At 48.1% G+C, this 25,470-nt stretch overlaps 1 protein-coding gene across 1 annotated transcript in view; it reads left to right on the top strand.

The window, feature by feature from the left end:
- The window catches only part of ajm1 (apical junction component 1 homolog), a 39,673-nt gene extending 17,985 nt beyond the window's left edge, over positions 1-21,688 (top strand). The window contains exon 2 of the mRNA XM_080212154.1: positions 18,679-21,688. Coding sequence (XP_080068280.1) covers positions 18,737-21,688 — 2,952 coding nt within the window. The 5' untranslated portion in view covers positions 18,679-18,736. The remainder of the gene's footprint in view (positions 1-18,678) is intronic.
- The last annotated feature ends 3,782 nt before the right edge of the window (positions 21,689-25,470 follow it).

The raw sequence follows: 25,470 nt of genomic DNA, 5'->3' as shown, positions 1-25,470 counted from the left end.
AGTCTCACATGGATCCAAAAGTTCACTGTCTCTCTCTCTCCATGATCACTGCCAGATCTGCTGTTTTTCCAGCACTTTTTTTTATTATAGGCAGGGAGAAGGATGTGGTCCCACAAGAAGCTACAAAAGAGGCTAAGAAGCAGACCTCAGGAAGTACTAATAGCCAGATTACACCCAGTACCACGGACAAGTGAACACAGAAATAGTAGGATGAAGGAGGGAAGGTTTATGGTGCCTGGGCTGCTGGGGAGGATAGAACTTTTTCAGGGCTGGTTACAACAGAACAAGGAGCAATGAACTCACAGATGGTTTGTCCATTGACATGCTGGGGGTGTGCGGTGCGGCTAAACTAACTCAGCAGGGTCTGTGAAGCAGGAATTGGCATTCGAAATGAGGAGGAAGACTTTTGAAGAGACAGAGATAACTAGGCTCAGAAATAATAAGGCTTTCGATGGTATCAGACGATTGGAGGCAGAATCAGATTCAATGGATGTTTACAGATCAGATGTGTTAATGTATGAGGCGTGATAAATCAGGTTAGCAAACTACAGGTGCACTGCTAGTCACATGGGATTATGATGCCATGGTGATAATAAAGATCTGTCCCAGGTCAATTGGAATAAAAGACTAGCAGGAAAACCTGTAACAAAACGGAGATGGTTCAGGAATCATTGAGATACATTCCCATGAGGGGAAAGGTAGGACAAACTAAACCAGAGCTCCCTGGGTGCTGAGAGTGATAGACAGCAAAGTGAAGCAGAAAAATGGATGAATATAACTGATATCAGGTTAGAGGGGAAGTGAAAAAAGAAATATGAGAGATTGAGAAAGAGTAAGAGAAGAGATTGACAGTGGACTTAAAAGTGGATCCAGTAGTCTTCTATTGGCATGGAAATAGTAAAAAGAGTGGCCAGGTTAGGGAGTAAAAGGAAATCTATATGTGGCTGCAGAGGATATGCTTGAGGTACTGAATGAACACTTGGCATTTCTGTTTACCCAGGAAGAAGATGCTGTTTGACTCAGTGCCACAGGATGGGCTAAAATGGATAAGGAGGTAGTATTAGAAAGGCTGGTTGTACTTAAAGTTGATAAGGCACCAGGACTGAATGAGATGCAGAGAACTGGAGAACTGCAGAACTGCAAACCTTACATCCTTATTCAAAGAGGGTTTAAAAATTAGCCCAGCAACTTCAGATCAGTCAGTTTAACCTCGGTGACGGGGAAACTTCGAGACACAATGATTTGGGACAAAATTAAAAGTCCCCTGGATAAGTGTGGGTCAGTTAAAGAAACCCAGCATAGATTTGTTAAAGGTGTATGTTGTTCAACTAACTTGCTGGAGTTTTTGATGAAGTAACGGAGGGGGTCGATGAGGGTAATGCTGTTGATGGGGTGTACATGGACTTCTAAAAGACGTTTGATATCGTGCCACACAACAGACTTGTGAGGAAAGTGACAGCTGATGGAATAAAATGGAAAGTGGATATGAAATTGTCTTAAGGACAAGAAATAGTGAATTGTGATCAGTTAGAGACCAGGGAATAGGATACAGTGGGCTTCTCTAGGGGATTACTGCTTTTCTTAATCTGTATTAATGACCTCGACTTGAGAACAATTTCAACATTTGAGGATGTCACCAAACTTGGAAACATGGTGAACAGTAAGGATGATAAACTTCTAGAGGATGTAGACAAGTTGGTGGAATGGGCAGAAACTTAATGCAGAGAAGTATGAAGTGATTTGCTTTGGTAGGAAGAATATGGAGAGACGGTCTAAAATAAAGAGTACAATTCTAAAAGGGGTGCAGGAGCAAAGGGAGCTGAAGGTGCACAATATGTGGATAAATCACTGAAGATTCGGAAATCAGGTAAAAGTGGCAGATGTGGTGTTTATAATTAAAAGAAAGAATAGGCAGCAAGTTCTGATGAATCTGTAGAAAATACTGGATCAGCCTCAACTGGAATATTATGCCCAACTCTGGGCTCCACAGTTCAGTAAGAAGATAAAGCCTTTACAGAGAGTGCAAACAGAAGTTGTGGAGATGATTCTAGGGGTGAGGAATTTGTTTAAGAGAATAAATTAGAGAAGAGAAGGTTGAGAGGAGATTTGACAGAGGCATTTAAAATCATGAGGGGTTTGCACAGAGCAAATAGAGAGAAATTGTTCCAATTGGTGGAGCAGATTGAGAATTAGAGGGCACAGATTTAAGGAGGAAGCAATGGAGGCACGAGAGAAAACATTGTCACCCAGTGTGGTTTGGATCTGGAATATACCATCTGAGAGTGTGGTGGAGACAGATTCACACAGCGAGTGGTTAGGATCTGGAATGTACTGTCTGAGAGTGTGGTGGAGACAGATTCACACAGCAAGTGGTTAGGATCTGGAATGTACTGTCTGAGAGTGTGGTGGAGACAGATTCAATTGTGACTTCAAAAAAAATTAAATAAGCCCCTAAAAATAAATAAATTGCATGATTCTGGGAAATGTTGACCCAATGGCCTCTTTTTGTGTTGCTACGGTTCTGTTTAAGGCTAGGATTATTAACATACAAAATAGGGAGCAGAAATAGGTCATTCGGTTCCTCAAGTCTGCTCTGCCATTTAATAAGATCATACCTGATCTGTTTATGTTTTTAATTCCATATTTCCATCCACCCCCGAAACCCCACCTTCACCACCATCAGAGGATCCAAAGTTGCACAACCCTTAAAGAGAAAAAAAATCTCCTCATCTCTGTCTGAAGAGGGTGACTCCTAATTTTAAAAGAATGCCCTATAATTCTGGAGTCACCCACAAGAGGATGTAAGCAGATATGGAGTAGTACAAATCCATTGTATTAACCACAAGATGCTCAGAGTACTTATGGGCATGTGGCTTCATAGCACCAGAGAAGGCATTGACAAATAGACCCAGTTCCTGAATGCTTTGTTCCAAGAGCTCGGGAGTTTCCCTGGGTGTCCTGATCAATGTTTATCACTCAAACAACATGACCAAAAACAGAGAAATTGCTCTCTCACCTAATTTACTGTTGGAGAGAGGTGGCATTATGGTATATCACGGGACTAGTCATAAAGAGACCCAGGTAATCCAATCCCACCACACCAGATAGTGAAATTTGAATTCAATTAAAATTCTGGAATTAAAAGTCTAATGAAAATGATCAATCATGGGGCAGCACGGTGGCACAGTGGTTAGCACTGCTGTGTCACAGCGCCAGGGACCCAGGTTCAATTCCCAGCTTGGCTCACTGTCTGTGTGGAGTTTGCACGTTCTCCCTGTGTCTGCATGGGTTTACTCCGGGTGCTGTGGGTTCCTCCCACCGACTGAAGTTAGGTGCATTGGCTATGCTAAATTCTCCCTCAGTGTATCTGAACAGGTGTCGGAGTGTGGCAACTAGGGGGTTTTCACAGTAACTTCCTTTTTGCCTTTGACAAGGTACTGCATGTTAGGTTGTTGAATAAGGTTAAATCACATGGGGTCCAGGGTGAGGTTACTAACTGGATACAAAATTAGCTTGAACATAAGAACATAAGAAATAGGAGCAGGAGTAGGCCATCTAGCCCTTCGAGCCTGCCCCGCCATTCAATAAGATCATGGCTGATCTGTCGCTGCTCAGTTCCACTTTCCCGCCCTCTCCCCATAACCCTTAATCCCCTCTCTTATCAAAAACCCATCAACCCGCGTCTTAAAAATATTTAGCGAGGCAGCCTCCACCACTTCAACGGGCAGAGAATTCCAGAGATTCACCACCCTTTGAGTGAAGAAGTTCCTCCTCAACTCTGTTCTAAACCGCCCCCCTTTTATCTTGAGGCTGTGCCCCCTAGTCCTACTGTCTTTTTTGAGCGGGAAGAGTCTTTCCACCTCTATCCTATCCATCCCATTCATCATCTTATACGTCTCAATGAGATCTCCCCTCATTCTTCTAAACTCTAACGAGTACAAGCCCAGTTTATTCAGCCTCTCCTCATAGCTCAACCCCCTCAACTCCGGTATCAGCCTAGTAAACCTCCTCTGCACTTCCTCCAAGGCCAAAATATCTTTGCGCAGGTGCGGCGCCCAAAACTGCACACAGTACTCCAGCTGCGGCCTCACCAATGCCCTATACAGCTGCAGCAAGACCTCCCTACTTCTATATTCAATCCCCCTCGCTATGAAGGCCAGCATCCCATTCGCCTTCCTGACCACCTGCTGCACCTGCAAGCTGGGTTTTTGCGACTCATGCACAAGGACCCCGAGGTCCCTCTGCACCGTCGCATGCTGATGCTTGATGACAGAAGACAGAGAAGGTGGTTATAGAGGGTTGTTTTTCAAACTGGAAGCCTGTGACTAGCGTTGTGCCTCAGGGATTGGTACTGGGTCCACTGTTTTCTGAAATTTATATCAATGATTTGGATGAAATTTAGGAGGGATGGTTAGTAAGTTTGCAGATGACATCAAGATTGGTGGCATAGTAGACAGTGAAGAAAGTTATCTCCAATTGCAACGGGATCTTGATCAATTGGGCCAGTGGGCTGAAGAATGGCAGATGGAACTTAATTTAAACAAATGTGAGGTGATGTATTTTGGTAGACTGAATTGGTGCAGGACTTACTCAGTTAATGGTAGGGTGTTGGAGAGAGTTATAAAACAAAGTGATCTAGGAATACAAGTTCATAGCTCCTTGGAAGTGGAGTGGAGAGTGGTGAAGAAGGCATACAGCATGCTTGGTTTCATTGGTCAGAACACTGAATACAGGAATTGGGACATCTTGTTGAAGTTATACAGAACATTGGTAAGATGACTATTGGAATACCGTGTACAGTTTTGGTCACCCTGTAATAGGAAGGATATTATTAAACTAGACGGAGTGCAGAAAAGATTTACTGGGATGCTACCGGGACTTGATAGTTTGGTTTATAAGGAGAGGCTGGATAGACTGGGACTTTTTTCCCTGGAGCATAGGAGGCTGAGGGGTGATCTTATAGAGGTCTATAAGATAATGAGGGGCATAGATCAGCTAGCTAGTCAACATCTTTTCCCAAAGGAGGGGGTCTAAAACTAGAGGGCGTAGGTTTAAGGTGAGAGAGAAGAGATACAAAAAGAGCCAGACAGGCATTTATTTCACATAGAGGGTGGTGAATATCGAGAACAAGCTGCCAGAGGTAGTAGCAGAGGCATGTTCAATTTTGTCTTTTAAAAAGCATTTAGACAGTTACATGGGTATAGAAGGATATGAGCCAAATGTGGGCAATTGGGACTAGCTTAGTGGTTTAAAAAAAGGATGGCGTGGACAAGTTGGGCCAAAGGGCCTCTTTCCATGCTGTAAATATAACTCTGAGCCACTCAGTTCAAGGACAATTAGGGATGGGGATCAAATGCCAGCCCAGCTAATGACACGCACATAGAATCCCATTCTCTGAAAGAGCATCTTACCCAGCCCTCCCAGCGTCCTACCCTCATAAATCCACGTATTTACCACCGCAAACCCACCTAACCTAACCACATCCCATGAAGTAATATAAAAAATATCTTGCTGTGTTCAGATTGGCAATGAAATGCTATGGGCCATCAGGAATGTAAAGGGATGCTGTAGAAACACACCATCTTCCATTTCTCTGGGTCATATTTGCTTTCTTGTGGCTTACTGGAAAAGTAGATGGGCGATTTCCCTCTTTGCAGACAGACTGTCAACACAGAAAGATATCAGATATCACAGAGAGAGAAATGTCCACACATGGGGTTAGTACTGGATTAGAGATCCAGAGTCTAGGAGTTCAAATGCCACCAGTGGAAAGTAATAGAAATGATATCAATCTGATAATGTATGGCTTGACTTCAACCCAACCAGCTGCTATGTCTGAAACTGAGGTGAACTGACTGAGCTGCTATAGTACAGTGTAAGATGCGGTAAGGAGCTCCAAGCTGGCACTGCTGTTTATTTGGGAACTCCGGGATTAATCTGTGCAGAATCCCGGACAGTGTATGACATCACTCCCTGAGTGGAGCAGCTGTTGCTATAGCAACCATCAGCCCTCAGCGCCATCATTTTATAAATAACTCTGGGCAGGGAAAAGCTTCATACTAATGTGATTGCAGTGTGAGCAGCTATACTGCAGGCACGCATCCTAATGTTCTCTTGTCTGTCCACTTCATAGAGTGATGACAATCATTGTGATATACTGCCCATCCCACCCTCACCCATACCCTCATCCCATTCTCCCTACCCTCATTTCCCACTCTCACCTCATTCTCCCCATTGTCACCCCATTCTCCCCACCTTCACCCCATTCTCCCCACCTTCACCCCATTCTCCCCACCCTCATTTCCCACTCTCACCCCATTCTCCCCACTCTCACCCCATTCTCCCCACCCTCACTCCTCACTCTCACTTCCACACTTATTCCATTCTCTCCACCCTCACCACAATCTCAACCCACTAACTCCACCCTCACCCCATTATCCCCACCCTTAACCCCAGCCTCATTTAATAAGGTGCCACTAAAGCTAACTGCATTAGAAAAGAGCTCATGCTGTTGGGGTTGATAGAGGATTGGCTAAACAAAAGCAAACAGAGTGACAACAGGTCATTTTTAGTTAACAAACTATAACAAGCTCAGTGCCACAAAGATTGGTGCTGGGCCCCAACTATTTACAATTTATATTGAAGGGATTGAGTGTATTGTAGCAGATTTGCAGATGAACCGGAATTGTGTGGAACCGGAAGAAATGGCTGAGGTGCTTAATGAGTACTTTGCCTCGGTATTCACAGTGGAAAGTGATCTGGGAGGTTTTACTACAGGTTTGCGGCAGACTGAAAAGATGGAGTATGTGGCTATTAAGAATGAGGATGTGTTGGAAATTTTAAATTCTATCAAGATAGATAAGTCGCCGGGACCGGATGGGATGTACCCAGGTTACTGTGGGAGGTGAGGGAAATGATTGCGGAGCCTCTGGCGATGATCTTTGCATCGTCGATGGAGACGGGAGAGGTTCCAGAGGATTGGAGGATTGCAATTGTGGTTCCTATTTTCAAGAAAGGGAACAGGGATAGCCCGGGAAATTACCGACCGGTGAGTCTGACATCAGTGGTTGGTAAGTTGATGGAGAGGATTCTGAGGGACAAGATTTATGAGCATTTAGAGAAGTTTAGAATGATCAGAAATAGCACGGCTTTGTCAAGGGCAGGTCGTGCCTTACGAGCCTAGTTGAGTTCTTTGAAAATGTGATTGAACACGTTGACGAAGGAAGAGCGGTGGACGTAGTTTACATGGACTTTAGCAAGGCATTTGATAAGGTTCCCCATACAAGACTTCTTGAGAAGGTGAGAGGGCATGGGATCCAAGGGGCTTTGGCCTTGTGGATCCAGAACTGGCTTGCCTGCAGAAGGCAGAGAGTGGTTGCGGATGGGTCTTTTTCTGCATGGAGGTCGGTCACCAGTGGAGTGCCCCAGGGATCTGTTCTGGGACCCTTGCTGTTTGTCATTTTCATAAATGACCTGGATGAGGAAGTGGAGGGATGGGTTAGTAAGTTCGCCGACGATATGAAGGTTGGTGGTGTGGTGGATAGTCTGGAGGGATGTCAGAAGTTGCAGCGTGACATAGATAGGATGCTAAACTGGGCGGAGAAGTGGCAGATGGACTTCAACGCGGATAAATGTGTAGTGGTCCATTTTGGCAGGACCAATGGGATGAAGGAGTACAATATCAAGGGTAGGAGTCTTAGCAGTGTTGAAGAGCAGAAGGATCTTGGGGTCTGGGTCCATAGGACTCTTAAATTGGCCTCGCAGGTGGAGGATGTGGTCAAGAAGGCGTATGGTGTACTGGCCTGCATTAATGGAGGGATTGAGTTTAGGAGTCAGGAGGTAATGCTGCAACTTTATAAGACCCTGTCAGACCCCACTTGGAATACTGTGCACAGTTCTGGTCGCCTCACTACAGGATGTGGAAGCTATTGAGAGGGTGCAGAGGAGATTTACAAGGATGTTGCCTGGATTGGGAGGCATGCCTTATGAAGATAGGTTGAGGGAGCTAGGTCTCTTCTCCCTGGAGAGACGAAGGTTGAGAGGCGACCTGATAGAGGTTTATAAAATGTTGAGTGGAATAGATAGGGTGGATTCTCGGAGGCTATTTCCCAGGGCTGAAATGGTCGCTACGAGAGGACACAGGTTTAAGGTGATGGGAAGCAAGTACAGAGGAGATATCAGGGGTAAATTTTTCACTCAGAGGGTGGTGAGTGAGTGGAATCGGCTGCCGTCGGTGGTGGTAGAGGTGAACTTGCTGGAGTCTTTCAAAAGACTTCTGGATGAGGACATGGGATTTAATGGGATTGGGAATTACAGATAGTTCTATGGCTTGGTAGGTATGGATATGATCGGCACAACTTGTGGGCCAAAGGGCCTGTTTGTGCTGTAGTGTTCTATGTTCTATGATACAAAAATAGGTAGAAAGGTAAGCTGTGAGGAGGACACAGAGTCTATAAAGGGATATCGATAGGTTCATTGACTGGGGAGAAAAATTGCCAGATGGCGTATACTTTGGGAAAATGTCAGGTGAGTTTAAATGTGAGTTTGGCAGAAAAAATGGAAAATCTAATTTACACATCTCAGGTCACTAACAGCCAATTCAGCATGGCCAATCCATGGAACCTGCACATCTTTGGACTGTGGGGGGAAACCGGAGCACCCGGAGGAAACCCACGTAGACATGAAGAGAATGTGCAAATACCACACAGACAGTGACCCAAGCCAGGAATTGAACCCGGGCCCTGGTTCTGTGTTTTAATGGAGAGAGATTGCACAGGGGAATCTGGATATTCTTGTATATGATTCACAAAATGTTAGTTTACAAGAACAGCAAATTATTAGGAAGGCAGATGGAGGGAGCACAGTGACACAGCGGTTAACACTGCTGCCTCACAGCACCAGGGATCCAGGTTCAATCCCAGCCTTGGGTAACTGTCTATGTGGAGTTTGCACATTCTCTCTGTTGTCTGCGTTGGTTTCCTCCAGTGGTCTGGTTTCCTCCCACACTCCAAAGATGTGTGGGTTAGGTAGATTGCTAAATTGTCCCTTAGTGTACCAAGATATCTAGGTTAGATGGTTTTGTGATGGTGATAGAATTAGGGGGAAGAATGAACCTGGGTAAGATGTTTGTTCAGGGAGTCAGTGCAGCCTTGATGGACCGAATGGCCTCCTCTTGATTTGTAGGGATTCTATGACGAGACTGATTCCTGGGATAAAGACGTTGTCTTTCAAGGTGAGAGGTGAACTGATGGAAACGTGTAAGACTCTTAGGATGTTTGACAAGGTAGATGCTGAGAGGATGTTCCCCCTCATGGGGGAATATGGAACAGTTTAAAAATAGTAATAAGTAATAAGATAGTAAGATAATAAGATAGTAATTAAGATGAAGTACTTAGAGATCTCTTTTGTGCTTGAAATTCTCTCCCCTGGCAGTAGGGACTGGTGTGGGTATGCCGGCGTTGGACTGGCGTAAACACAGTAAAAAGTCTGACAACACCAGGTTTTAGTCCAACCGATTTATTTGATAATAGACTCACAAGCTTTCGGGGTTAGCCCCTTCGTCAGGTGAATGGAGAGTTCTGGCCTCAGACAGAGCATGTAAAGCACAAACAGTTTAGAGATTACTGATTAGAATGCGAATCCTTACACCTAACCTGCTCTTCAAGACCTGAAGTGGCTGACAATGTGTGTGGAAGGAGCACTGATCACAGGTTACAGAGATGTGTATTGTCTCCAGACAGCACAGTGAGTGAGGTTTTGCAAACCCAGGCAAGTCACGGGGGTTACAGATAGTGCAACATGAACCCAAGATCCCTGTTGAGACCGTCCTCATGTGTGCGGAACTTGGCTATCAGTCTCTGTTCAGCGACTCTGCGCTGTCGTGTGTCGTGAAGGCTGCCTTGGAGAACGCTTACCCGAAGGTCAGAGGCTGAATGCCCGTGACCACTGAAGTGTTCGCCAACAGGAAGGGAACAGTCTTGCCTGGTGATTGTCGAGTGATGTTCATTCATCCGTTGTTGTAGCGTCTGCATGGTCTCCCCAATGTACCATGCCTCGGGACATCCTTTCTTGCAACGTATCAGGTAGACAACGTTGGCCGAGTTGCAAGAGTATTTACCATGTACCTGGTGGATGGTATTCTCACGTGTGATGATGGTATCCATGTCGATGATCCGGCATGTCTTGCAGAGGTTGCTGTGGCAGGGTTGTGTGGTATTGTGGTCACTGTTCTCCTGAAGGCTGGGTAGTTTGCTGCGAACAACGGTCTGTTTGAGGTTGTGTGGTTGTCTGAAGGCAAGAAGTGGGGGTGTGGGGATAGCCCTGGCGAGATGTTCGTCTTCATCAATGATATGTTGAAGACTCCGGAGAAGATGTTGTAGCTTCTCCGCTCCAGGGAAGTACTGGAAGACGAACATCTCGCCAGGGCTATCCCCACACCCCCACTTCTTGCCTTCAGACAACCACACAACCTCAAACAGACCATTGTTCGCAGCAAACTACCCAGCCTTCAGGAGAACAGTGACCACAATACCACACAACCCTGCCACAGCAACCTCTGCAAGACATGCCGGATCATCGACATGGATACCATCATCACACGTGAGAATACCATCCACCAGGTACATGGTAAATACTCTTGCAACTCGGCCAACATTGTCTACCTGATACGTTGCAAGAAAGGATGTCCCGAAGCATGGTACATTGGGGAGACCATGCAGACGCTACGACAACAGATGAATGAACATCGCTTGACAATCACCAGGCAAGACTGTTCCCTTCCCGTTGGCGAACACTTCAGTGGTCACGGGCATTCAGCCTCTGACCTTCGGGTAAGCATTCTCCAAGGCGGCCTTCACGACACACAACAGCGCAGAGTAGCTGAACAGAGACTGATAGCCAAGTTACGCACCCATGAGGACGGTTTCAACAGGGATCTTGGGTTCATGTCGCACTATCTGTAACCCCCGTGACTTGCCTGGGTTTGCAAAACCTCACTTACTGTACTGACTGGAGACAATACACATCTCTGTAACCTGTGATCAGTGCTCCTTCCACACACATTGTCAGCCACTTCAGGTCTTGAAGAGCAGGTTAGGTGTAAGGATTCGCATTCTAATCAGTAATCTCTAAACTGTTTGTGCTTTACATGCTCTGTCTGAGGCCAGAACTCTCCATTCACCTGACGAAGGGGCTAACCCCGAAAGCTTGTGAGTCTATTATCAAATAAATCGGTTGGACTAAAACCTGGTATTGTCAGACTTTTTACTGTGTAGGGACTGGATCACTGAATATATTCAAATCTGAGATAGACCGGTGTTTGATTGACATGGTAAGTAGTCTCACAACACCAGGTTAAAGATCAACAGGTTTATTTGGTAGCACAAGCTTTCAGAGTGCTACCCCTTCATCAGGTGAGCGCACTGAGATTCGTGCTACCAAATAAACCTGTTGGACTTTAACCTGCTGTTGTGAGACTACTTCCGGTGCCTACCCCAGTCCAATGCAACATCTTGATTGATATGGGAGACAGAGGTTATGGAGGTCAGACAGGAAAGAGGAGAAATGTCCACCATCTGATCGACCATGATCTTATTGAATGATGGAACAAACTCAATGGGCTGAATGAGCCAATCCCACCCTCATTTCTAATTTACTCTCACCCAGAACCATTCTCATTCGCACCCCCCATTAACCCCAACCTCTGCTCACCAACCCTGCCCGATCTCCACCTAGCCTCATATGTAATGGAGTTAGTCTAGGATTGATACAGGGCTATGGGGAGAGAGCGGGGCAGTGGGATTAGTTTGGGGATTGATACAGGGCTATGGGGAGAGAGCGGGGCAGTGGGATTAGTTTGGGGATTGATACAGGGCTATGGGGAGAGAGTGGGGCAGTGGGATTAGTTTGGGGATTGATATAGGGCTATGGTGGGAGAGCGGGGCAGTGGGATTAGTTTGGGGATTGATATAGGGCAATGGGGAGAGAGCAGGGCAGTGGGATTAGTTTGGGGATTGATACAGGGCTATGGGGGGAGAGCGGGGCAGTGGGATTAGTTTGGGATTGATACAGGGCTATGGGAAGAGAGTGGGGCAGTGGGATTAGTTTGGGGATTGATACAGGGCTATGGGGAGAGAGCGGGGCAGTGGGATTAGTTTGGGGATTGATACAGGGCTATGGGGAGAGAGTGGGGCAGTGGGATTAGTTTGGGGATTGATATAGGGCTATGGTGGGAGAGCGGGGCAGTGGGATTAGTTTGGGGATTGATATAGGGCAATGGGGAGAGAGCAGGGCAGTGGGATTAGTTTGGGGATTGATATAGGGCTATGGGGAGAGAGCGGGGCAGTGGGATTAGTTTGGGGATTGATACAGGGCAATGGGGAGAGAGCAGGGCAGTGGGATTAGTTTGGGGATTGATACAGGGCAATGGGGAGAGAGCAGGGCAGTGGGATTAGTTTGGGGATTGATATAGGGCTATGGGGAGAGAGCGGGGCAGTGGGATTAGTTTGGGGATTGATACAGGGCTATGGGGGGAGAGCAGGGCAGTGGATTTAGTTTGGGGATTGATACAGGGCTATGGGGGGAGAGCAGGGCAGTGGATTTAGTTTGGGTTTTGGGTGTTTTTGATCTACCTCTTTGCCTTTCCTCAGGCTGGATTGGTTTGCTCTGACAGTGATCATTTGAGTAAGAAGTCTCACAACACCAGGTTAAAGTCCAACAGGTTTATTTGATAGTAAACGCCACAAGCTTTCTGAATGCTGTTCCTTCGTCAGGTGAGTGCAGAGTTTTGATCACAAACAGGGCATATAAAGGCACACACAGTTTACAGAATACTGATTAGAATGTGAGTCTTTACAGCTAATCAAGTCTTAAAGGTGCAGACAATGTGAATGGAGAGAGGGTTAAGCACAGGTTAAAGAGATGTGTATTGTCTCCAGACAGGACAGTTAGTGAGATTTTACAAGCCCAGGCAAGTCGTGGGGATTACAGATAGTGTGACATGAACCCAAGATCCCGGTTGAGGATGTCCTCATGTGTGCGGAACTTGGCTATTAGTCTCCGCTCAGCGACTCTGCACTATCGTGTGTCACGAAGGCCGCCTTGGAGAACGTTTACAGTATTCTGTAAACTGTGTGTGCCTTTAAATGCCCTGTTTCTGATCAGAACTCTGCACTCACCTGACGAAGGAACAGCATTCAGAAAGCTTGTGGCGTTTACTATCAAGTAAACCTGTTGGACTTTAACCTGGTGTTGTGAGACTTGTTACTGTGTTTACCCCAGTCCAACACCAGCATCTCCACATAGTGATCATTTAATGCAGCAGTAAGACTACCAATGGTATAATGGGGATGGGGTCTGAGATTCTTAATCTTAAACCTATTGTCTGGTGATATTAGTTGGTCTTGTTGCTAACGATATCTGTCACTGTTTGCTGTAATTGTGGGTAAGTTGTTGATGGGCATATTTGTTGAATTAGCTCGCTCTCTGTCAATTGGAATAACCGGTCTATCCAGCACTTTTCTCTGTCTCCCTCTCCTGGTGAATATTCTGATTCACAGAAGTAAAATATTGCAGATGCCGAAATTTGAAAGAAAAGAAAATGCTAGAAATATTCAGTGGGTCTGTTAGTGTCGAGAAACAGAATTAGCCTGTCAGGTTTGTGACCTTACACCAGAGCTGTGAAAAGTTTGAGATGAGCCAGGCAGAGGATGGAGGGGGGGGAGGGACAAAAGGGAGGGGTATTGATGAAAAGAGAAACAAGTTGTTGAAATTTGAACATATTCTTCTTGTTTGCAAAATTCCTGTCTACGAATGTACATCGCTTCCAGCAAACCATACATTCCAATAACCGCCTGTTAGCAGCATGTACATGCAGGTGTTCATAACAGGCAGAGTACAGACCGCACATAACCAGCCTGTACTTACAAAACCCAAAACAAAATCTCTTCTGTTAGATGTAATTCTGTAATTGGGCAGCACTTGCTGAACAATCCTGGGTGCACTGATAATTACACTATTTTCGTATCAGACCAGTCATGATCTCATCATACTGCAGATCAGACTCGATGGGCTGAATGGCCTACTTGTGCTCCTATTGTTATCACGTTGGATAAGTCTTGATCTCATTGCACTGCAGATCAGACTCAAAGAGTCTACTTGTGCTCCTATGTCTTATGATCTTATTATCCAGTTTCACATAATCAGCTGAGCTTGTTAAAAGTCATGATGTGGGTATGCCGGCGTTGGACTGGCGTAAACACAGTAAAAAGTCTGACAACACCAGGTTTTAGTCCAACCTATTTATTTGATAATATACTCACTAGCTTTCGGGGTTACCCCCTTCGTCAGGTGAATGGAGAGTTCTGGCCTCAGACAGAGCATATAAAGCACAGACAGTTTAGAGATTACTGATTAAAATGCGAATCCTTACACCTAACCTGCTGTTCAAGACCTGAAGTGGCTGATAATGTGAGTGGAAGGAGCACTGATCACAGTTTAAAGAGATGTGTATTGTCTCCAGACAGTACAGTAAGTGAGGTTTTGCAAACCCAGGCAAGTCATGGGGGTTACAGATAGTGCGACATGAACCCAAGATCCCTGTTGAGACCGTCCTCATGTGTGCGGAACTTGGCTATCAGTCTCTGCTCAGCGACTCTGCGCTGTCGTGTGTCGTGAAGGCCGCCTTGGAGAATGCTTACCCGAAGGTCAGAGGCTGAATGCCCGTGACCACTGAAGTGTTCGCCAACAGGAAGGGAACAGTCTTGCCTGGTGATTGTCGAGCGATGTTCATTCATCCGTTGTCGTAGCGTCTGCATGGTCTCCCCAATGTACCATGCTTCGGGACATCCTTTCTTGCAACGTATCAGGTAGACAATGTTGGCCGAGTTGCAAGAGTATTTACCATGTACCTGGTGGATGGTATTCTCACGTGTGATGATGGTATCCATGTCGATGATCCGGCATGTCTTGCAGAGGTTGCTGTGACAGGGTTGTGTGGTATTGTGGTCACTGTTCTCCTGAAGGCTGGGTAGTTTGCTGCGAACAATGGTCTGTTTGAGGTTGTGTGGCTCAACAGGGATCTTGGGTTCATGTCGCACTATCTGTAACCCCCATGACTTGCCTGGGTTTGCAAAACCTCACTTACTGTACTGTCTGGAGACAATACACATCTCTTTAAACTGTGATCAGTGCTCCTTCCACTCACATTATCAGCCACTTCAGGTCTTGAACAGCAGGTTAGGTGTAAGGATTCGCATTTTAATCAGTAATCTCTAAACTGTCTGTGCTTTATATGCTCTGTCTGAGGCCAGAACTCTCCATTCACCTGACGAAGGGGGTAACCCCGAAAGCTAGTGAGTATATTATCAAATAAATAGGTTGGACTAAAACCTGGTGTTGTCAGACTTTTTACCTTGTTAAAAGTGACATACATTAATTCTGTCTGCATCATTAGGAATACGTTCAAACCTTGCACCTTCTGTGAAATCCTGTGACCTTGTGGAACCTACAGTTCCACATAGCTTCCTCCATGGCAATGTTGCAACCAATTAGAGTCAACTTTCCAACCAGTCAGCATCCTTTTCTCCTGTTGTAAATTGTGATTGTTTCAAATTGGGAATTTTTGTCTTGATGAGTGCAAGATGAAAAGCTTCAGCAACATATCTCTCTTTGTAATACAAAAGGGATGGTCTGTGGAAAGCAGGAGAGGTTAAATGACATAAAAGATGATGGTGAAAAACCCAAAGGGAGTGGCATTGGGACAAGCAAAGAAACAAAAGAAATGTCTGGAGGAGGTGTGAATGGCAGGATAGCTGTTATCAGAATGCAAAGGAATTTAAAAGAGAAACAAGAAAAAACGCAGCAAAATAAAAATAACACAAGGTGGAAGCAGAGATTATGATGTGGAACCGTTGAACTCAATGTTGAGTTCAGAAGCAGTGAAATGCCCAATTGAAAGATGAAGTGCTGCTCCTCGGGTTTGTGTTGAGTTTGATTGGAACAGGCCCTAGACAGAGAGCTCAGAGTGGGAGCAACCTGGAGAATTCAAATAAGGGACAGAAGCTGAGGGTCACACTTACTGACTTAATAGGTGACCCCGTCGGTGTTTAGTCTTCCTGGTGTGGAAGAGAGCCACATTGTGAGCAGCAAATACACGAGATTAGACTGAAAGACACAGGAATAAATCACTGCTTCACCCACAGGGAGTGTTTGGGGTCTTGAGCAATCAGGAGGGTGCAGGTCAAAGGGCGGCTGTTGAACTCCTGTGTGTGCACTGGGGAGATGCCAGAGGGCAGGGAGGGGGTGCTGGGGGTGACTGAGGATCTCACTGAAGGAATGGTCTCTTTGAAGTTCTGAAAGGAGAGGGAAGGGAACGATGTGTTTGGTGGTGGAATCAAACTGGAGGCATCGGGAATGGCAGAAATGGATCCGGAGGCTTGTGGGATGAAAGATGAGAACAAAGGGAATCCTAAAATGCTTCAGGAAAGGGAGGAGAAAAAGTGAAAGCAAGAATTTGGGAAATGGGATGAATTCAGTAAAGGCTTTGTCAACCTTGGGGGGATGGGGATATATCTGAAATGCTGGTATGCCCAGCAGCATCATTAGAAAATGTGCACAGAGAGAATGGAGTAGAATCTTACAGGAAACAGTGTGAGGAGCTGTAGTCAAAGTGGGAAGCAGTAGCCTTAGAGTGAATGTTAGTCAATCTCGTACCCTCAGAAATGAGACAGAGAAGGCGAAGGGGAAAGTCAGAGATGGACCCTGTGAAGGTGAAAGGTGAAAATTGGAAGCAAAGTTGATGAAATGTCCTCGTTCCGGGTGAGAACAGGACACAGCACCATTGTTGTACTGGAAATGGGGGTGGGACTGGAACAAGAAAGGTTCTGCATATCTCACCAAAAATCCAAATTCACCATGTATTCTGCAATCCCAGGGACTCTCTGCTCTTTATTGGAATTAGGGACAGGGTGGGATTGCTGTCAGGGCAGGCTCGATGGGCCGAATGCCACCTGTACTTTAGGAACTCTATGATCGCAGGATCTTTAGGCTAAATCTGGGTCCTGAGGCCCCCAGGCCCCCGTCCCCTACGTCAGCTCCCACTACCCTCGCCCAAATACTGGCAGCAACTAAACCTGTAAATAAATCAGTCGAGAGTTCTGTCTGGTCTGTCTCATCCACTGATTGAAGGTGATAAATGGGTTTAAGCGTCACCAACTCTGATTAAATTCTGCTGATGGTTTACACTGACACTGAATCACAATGTCAGCCTAGGCAAACCACCCAGCACACCTCAATTGTTCCTATAACTAACAAACAAAAGCATTCAATGAAAATAATAAATCTTACAATAGTTTAATATCACTTGGATCTTTCTTCCAGACCCATTGCTGAAGATTAATTTCCCATTTCTGATGATTTCAGTGCATCACCAGATTGAAAATGGGTTTAATCTCAGATTTTAACCTTTGCTAATGCCAAAGCTACGAATGTACACACTGCCAACACATACCCCCCCCACACCCAGCTGCACGTGCACACTGCCAACTGGACTCACCATCCCCTCCTCATGCACACACGCACACTCTGCCAATAAGCCCTCTGCGTGTACACAAGAGCGCATTGCCAACAGGCCCTCTGCACACATACACATATACACACACACACGCTGCCAACAGACCCTCTATGCACACGCATATGCACTGCCAACAGGTCCTCTGCACACGTACACACTGCCAAAAAAGCCTTCTGCACCCACACACACTGGCAACAGATCCTCCGCACATACACACTGCCAACAAGCCTTTTATGTATGCACTGCCAACAGGCCTTCCATGTGTGCATGCACACACACTGCTACCAGACCCTCCGCATGCACAGATGCACACACTGCCAACAGACCCTCTCCAAGTGCGCGCGCGTGCGCGCGCACACACACACAAGAACATAAGAAATAGGAGCAGGAGTAGGCCATCTAGCCCTTCGAGCCTGCCCCGCCATTCAATAAGATCATGGCTGATCTGTCGTGGCTCAGTTCCACTTTCCCGCCCTCTCCCCATAACCCTTCATCCCCTCTCTCATCAAAAACCCATCAACCCGCTTCTTAAAAATATTTAGCGAGGCAGCCTCCACCACTTCAACGGGCAGAGAATTCCAGAGATTCACCACCCTTTGAGTGAAGAAGTTCCTCCTCAACTCCGTTCTAAACCGCCCCCCTTTTATCTTGAGGCTGTGCCCCCTAGTCCTACTGTCTTTTCTGAGTGGGAAGAGTCTCTCCACCTCTATCCTATCTATCCCATTCATCATCTTATACGTCTCAATGAGATCTCCCCTCATTCTTCTAAACTCTAATGAGTACAAGCCCAGTTTATTCAGCCTCTCCTCATAGCTCAACCCCCTCAACTCCGGTATCAGCCGGTATCTCACACACACACACACACACACACACACACACACACACACACACACACACACACACACACACACACACACACACACACACACACACACACACACACACACACACCCCCCCCCCCCCCCCCCCCCAACAGGTCTCTGAACAGCATCATTCCTGATGAAGTCCTAGAGAGCAGTTCACTGAGAGAGGGTATGCTAATAGCTAGTAAATTAAACAAGAAGCAGCAATTTGCTATTGAAAGGGTAATTGTGTTTCTGTTGTTGCAGGATCGATTCATTGTGAAAGGGTCTGAGAGAATTCAGCAAAGATTACAGTTCCTTTAAGATGACACGGACAGACCCACCGGACATACTGGTATCAACCGTGTATCGAGAGATTAAAGTCAGCCCAATGCCAGGCGAGCCCAAAGTTTATCAAACCCAGCACCAGTGTGATGCCTCCAGGTCCAGCACTGAGCAGGACACCCAGCAATACATCAACAAACGACAGTGCAGAAGCTTCGACTACCTGCAGTCACTAGACAGCCAGGCAGACTCCGGAGCCCTGATGGAAGAGTACTCACTCCATCGGGCTGACCGAAGGCCCACCAGCCCCGAGCTTGCCTGGGATTCTCTGGGGAGGCAAGTCTACCTCCGATCATCAGCCCCTGAACTCGTCGCCAGCCGATTGTGTGCTCATACCGGGGAACCCAGAGAGGCCTCCAGACCAGAGACAAAGAAGAAAGGAAGATCTAAGAGTGCCCCCAGGGTGAAGACCACCTACCGCCCCGTCCCTGTGGAGGTTAGCTCGCCTGAGCTGTCCCGTAGGGGTCGTGAAGCCTTACGTACGCAGCGGGACTCTCACAAGCGGACGGAGGCTTCGCCCAGGAGGGACACATCTCACGCAGTGAGGACTAGGATGAACGAGGTGCATCCCATCAAACTGCAACCACAGCGGGGCGATGCCAGTCTGTACTCACCTCTGTTTGTCAGCGATAGCTACGAAAGCTATGATGAGTGCCAAGGTGTCAAGCCTGGCCCAGGAGCACACGTGCGATACCGAGTGGATATGAAGCCCGAGGATCCAGCACTGAAGCCTTCCTCTCGCAACTGGAAGACACCACAGAAGCAGAGCAGTGTGGCAAACTGGCAGTCACAACCAGGACGCAGTTTAACAGTGCCTGCCAACCGGCGAGTGGTGAGGAGCCATTCTCCCAGTGAATCATACAGCGGTGATTACTGGACACTTTCAGCTCACAACAACTGCTCGCCCCATCAATACTACAGGGATGAGAGCAGGAGGGGCCTTCCTCAGCTCATCCAGACAACACCACCCTTCAGTGAACAATCTTACCCCGAAGTCAGAAGACTCGCGCGCCAAGCTGCCCAGTCTAATATCTACTACACAGAGGATCGGGCAAGACCTTCTCCACACCGATACTCTTCGCCAATGCATTACCATGACTGGTGGGGAACCTACCGAGCTGCCCATGGTCACCAGGGTTACATATCTCAATGCCCATCTTACTGGGACGGCAGATTCGGAACCCTCTCACCTCATGGCTCCTATTACGGTATTGACCAGCAGAGGCTGGGCTCAGACTCACGGCACTACTCCAAGTCCTGGGACAATATCTTGTCCCCTAGTGGGCGCAGAGACTTCCCCTCCTCAAACTGCCGCAGCTATGAGACCCTTCCCCTGCAGGAGAGACATGGCCACGCCACAGAGGGGAGGCGCCAGCCCACTGTGGTCAACCTATCACGCTCTCCCCAACGTTATGCTGCTCTTTCCCTCTCTGAGAGCTCCATCACTGACAAGTTGCAGGGGGATGGAGGAAGAGGCACCCAGGGAAGATCATGGTATATCACACCTGAAATCACCATCACCGACAATGACCTCAGGGCCAATGGGCCTGGCAGAACTGGCAGGAGATCTCGGAGTAGGCAGGCTCTCGATGGGGGCAATGGCCTCAGTGCCTCCTTCAATGATTTGCTGTCCTGCAATTTGGACAACGCCAAGGAGACAGGTGTCAGCTCCCTTAGTGGTGGCTCTCTGCACCGGCCTGGTAAGCAGCAGCTGGACGATGCCCTGGCTGACCTGGTCATCGACACGTGTAAAACACCAGCCACTCAGAAACCCAGTGACTCAGAAACTCTAGTGGACCAGCTGAGAAAGCTCATTGCTGGGGAGGACCTTTCTGGAGAACATGGTGTGAGGACAGTGCTAGTACATACCACAGAACCACAGAAGATAAAGATGCACCCTATGTCCGCTGGCCCAGGCTCTGACCCTCACACCTTGGGCATGTCAAGAAGTCCCAGCTACCCGAGTCCTTGCGATGGGCCTCCTCAAGAGCGCAGTTCGGATGATGTGGATACCATGATGTGTTCAAACCTAAAATGTGGCCTCACGGAGACACTTTTCAATGCCCGGCTTTACTTCAAATCCTGTCACAGCTGCTACACTTATTACTGCTCCAGGAACTGCAGGAAAGATGACTGGGAGATGCACAAAGAGGCCTGTGTCTATGGCCGGGTCAGCAGCACCTGTAAGCGTGTGCTGAGGAGCTGCCGGGAAAACCAGGCTGCACATAAGGCCTTCTCCCGCATTGCCAGGATGGGCTACTTATCGAGGGGGAAGGGGGTTCTGTTCCAGGGTTTTCCCAATCCCGGATCTGCTGAGAATTTCCTCCAGTATGGTTTGGAGAGTCTGCTCCTCACTCCCACCTACCTGTCAGTCAGAGAGCTAGAAGGCTATGCTGATCATCTGGGGGAGTACCTGAAGGAGATCCGAGAGGCTGGCAGGCAGTATGACCCCGAGGAATGTTTCCTCTTGAACGTGTCGATAGCTTTGGGGCAGAAAGTGCCCGAGAACCCTTCACCCCGCCTCCAGACACCAACAGTTCGAAGGTTTGCAAAGATTGCCCTGGCTTCGACTAGCCCTGAGAAAAAGATCTTTAAGGGTGACGAAGAGATGGAAACCTTGATATTGACCCCACCTCCGGGGACAACTGACATCGCTAAAGAGGATGAGTCTGGACGGAAAGCCCGCGAGGTGTGCTTCATCAATGTACAGCGAGAGCTTCGCATACGAGGAGTCTTCCTGCGCCACGAGTATCCCAAAATTTACCAAGATCTCTGCGAGTTTGTAGAGAGCAATAAGAGATTTACCCCAACTACCATTTACCCCATTGATAAGAGAACGGGAAAGCAGTTCATGTGTATGATAATGGCTGCCTCTGAGCCATTGACACTCGAGTGGGTTCGCAAACCCAACCTACTGGAGGACATGATGTGATCACACGCGCCTTGTTTTTGTTCTTGCAACTGAATGTTTTAAAGCTTATTTAATATATTTGTAGATAATGTATTTTATATAAGGATATGCGGAATCTATTGAAGTCCATTGCCAGGTGGGTATTATTTGAAATGGAGGAGCAGTTTTACACATTGACCTCCCCCACAACCCCAAATGGGCCTAGCTATTGGAGGGTTGGCAGGAAGCCTGCACTGCTACCATAGCAACAGGGATAGCAGAAGGAGCATAGGGAAATCACCAATATTTTTACAATACAGAATTCTTTAGAAGTAATTCAAAATTATAATTTAGGTGGAAAAGCTTTAAAATAGTTGTTAGGTAAGTGTGAGTTCAGAGGGCCACCCAAACAGACTTTATAGGGGAGCGGACACTGTGTTTTATTCTGATTTTGAATGGTTTTTTGTTTCTGAGGAATGGGACGGGACAGGCAAAGGTTTAGTTAAATTCAAGCCAGATGGAGGTTTGCTTGTGTTAGAAAATTGGCTTCTGAGGCTCAGGGTAAATAGGAAGTTTTGAACTAAGATTGGTCGATTGTTTTATTGGGTAAGAAAACTAAATGATATGGACAATAAGCTGGGTAAAGACATTGCGATATAGACTTGCTGTGATTGCATCTAGGGGCTAAATGGCCTCATCCTGTTCCTCTGTAACAAACGTGTGACCTTGGAGCCATGGTGAGGGCAATGATGGGATTGAGATTGGAGTCCCTATTGGGCCATAAGATCAAAGGTTGCCTGATGCCAGTTCAGATACAATGGCAAAATGACAGTCTCCTGCACCATAACAATTCTGTGGACTTTGATTCTTCCTGCAGTTGTCCCTGCCTCAGTGAAAATATGAAATATTGGAAGGAGTCAGTACAGAGAGCAGCAGGAAGAGCGACCCTAAGACTGACAGAGCAACAACAGAAACAGCCAGTCAGAGAACAAACCACTCAGCATTCAGGGAGAGTCAAGAAACCGAGGGCCTGAGTGGGAGAGTTGATCTACCCGAGTGAGGGGTTGTAGTCTTCATGACCCCTGAGTTCAATGGCATGAAAGGCACGGGTTTTAAATGTAGCCCTGTTCACCTGACTAAGCCTAAGATTTGAACCATTAGGATTAACTTCAACCTTGCAGATTAGGACAGGGAAATTCAGCCAAGATTCTCTGACACAAACATTTGTCAGTATGGCTGGTAAAGTACAGCTTTGTTTGCAATTTGGTAGAAGACAGGATTGAACACGAATGCATGGCGAGACTTGGTCTGGGACACTGTCTCACAGACTGTCCTCCCACACACTGGGACACGGGCTCACACACTGTCCTCCCGCACACACTGTCCTCCCGCACACTGGGACACTGTCTCACACACTGTCCTCCCGCACACACTGTCCTCCCACACACTGGGACACTGTCTCACACACTGTCCTCCCACACACTGGGACACGGGCTCACACACTGTCCTCCCACACACTTGGGACACTGTCTCACACACTGTCCTCCCACACACTGGGACACGGGCTCACACACTGTCCTCCCGCACACTGGGACACGGGCTCACACACTGTCCTCCCACATACTGGGACACTGTCTCACACACTGTCCTCCCACACACACTGTCCTCCCGCACATGGGACACTGTCTCACACACTGTCCTCCCGCACACTGGGACACTGTCTCACACACTGTCCTCCCGCACACTGGGACACTGTCTCACACACTGTCCTCCCGCACACTGGGACACTGTCTCACACACTGTCCTCCCGCACACTGGGACACTGTCTCACACACTGTCCTCCCGCACACTGGGACACTGGGTCACACACTGTCCTCCCACACACTGGGACACTGGGTCACACACTGTCCTCCCGCACACTGGGACACTGTCTCACACACTGTCCTCCCACACACTGGGACACTGTCTCACACACTGTCCTCCAGCACGCTGGGACACTGGGTCACACACTGTCCTCTCACACACTGGGACACGGGCTCACACACTGTCCTCCCACACACTGGGACACGGTCTCACACACTGTCCTCCCACACATTGGGACACTGTCTCACACACTGTCCTCCAGCACACTGGGACACTGTCTCACACACTGTCCTCCCGCACATGGGACACTGTCTCACACACTGTCCTTCCGCACACTGGGACACTGTCTCACACACTGTCCTCCCGCACACTGGGACACTGTCTCACACACTGTCCTCCCGCACACTGGGACACTGTCTCACACACTGTCCTCCCACACACTGGGACGCTGGGTCACACACTGTCCTCCCACATACTGGGACACGGACTCACACACTGTCCTCTCACACGCTGGGACACTGTCTCACACACTGTCCTCCCGCACACTGGGACACTGTCTCACACACTGTCCTCCCGCACACTGGGACAGGGACTCACACACTGTCCTCCCACATACTGGGACACTGTCTCACACACTGTCCTCCCGCACACTGGGACACGGACTCACACACTGTCTTCCCACACAGTGGGACACTGTCCTCCTGCACACTGGGACACGGACTCACACACTGTCCTCCCACATACTGGGACACTGTCTCACACACTGTCCTCCCGCACACTGGGACACGGACTCACACACTGTCTTCCCACACACTGGGACACGGACTCACACACTATCCTCCCACAGACTGGGACACTGTTTCACACACTGTCCTCCCGCACACTGGGACACGGACTCACACACTGTCTTCCCACACACTGGGACACGGACTCACACACTATCCTCCCACAGACTGGGACACTGTTTCACACACTGTCCTCCCACACACGGGGACACTGTCTCACACACTGTCCTCCCACACGCTGGGACACGGACTCACACACTGTCTTCCCACACACTGGGACACGGACTCACACACTATCCTCCCACACACTGGGACACTGTCTCACACACTGTCCTCCCACTCACTGGGACACGGGCTCACACACTGTCCTCCCGCACACTGGGACACTGACTCACACACTGTCTTCCCACACACTGGGACACTGTCTCACACACTGTCCTCCCGCACACTGGGACACTGTCTCACACACTGTCCTCCCACGCACTGGGACACGGGCTCACACACTGTCCTCCCACATACTGGGACACTGTCTCACACACTGTCCTCTCGCACACTGGGACACTGTCTCACACACTGTCCTCCCACACACTGGGTCACACACTGTCCTCCCACACACTGGGACACTGGGTCACACACTGTCCTCCCACACACTGGGACACGGGCTCACACACTGTCCTCCCGCACACTGGGACACTGTCTCACACACTGTCCTCCCACATACTGGGACACTGTCTCACACACTGTCCTCCCACACACTGGGACACTGTCTCACACACTGTCCTCCCACACACTGGGACACTGTCTCACACACTGTCCTCCCACGCACTGGGACACGGGCTCACACACTGTCCTCCCGCACACTGGGACACTGACTCACACACTGTCCTCCTGCACACTGGGACACTGTCTCACACACTGTCCTCCCACATACTGGGACACTGTCTCACACACTGTCCTCCCACATACTGGGACACTGTCTCACACACTGTCCTCCCACACACTGGGACACTGTCTCACACACTGTCCTCCCACACACTGGGACACTGTCTCACACACTGTCCTCCCACGCACTGGGACACGGGCTCACACACTGTCCTCCCGCACACTGGGACACTGACTCACACACTGTCCTCCCGCACACTGGGACACTGTCTCACACACTGTCCTCCCACATAC

Source organism: Carcharhinus amblyrhynchos, chromosome 25 (genome assembly GCF_965287045.1).
Source record: "Carcharhinus amblyrhynchos chromosome 25, sCarAmb.v2.hapA, whole genome shotgun sequence".
In the NCBI taxonomy this organism is placed as follows: Eukaryota; Metazoa; Chordata; class Chondrichthyes; order Carcharhiniformes; family Carcharhinidae; genus Carcharhinus; species Carcharhinus amblyrhynchos.
The sequence above is the reverse complement of the archived record's forward strand: the minus strand, read 5'-3'. Positions and strand labels throughout refer to the sequence as shown.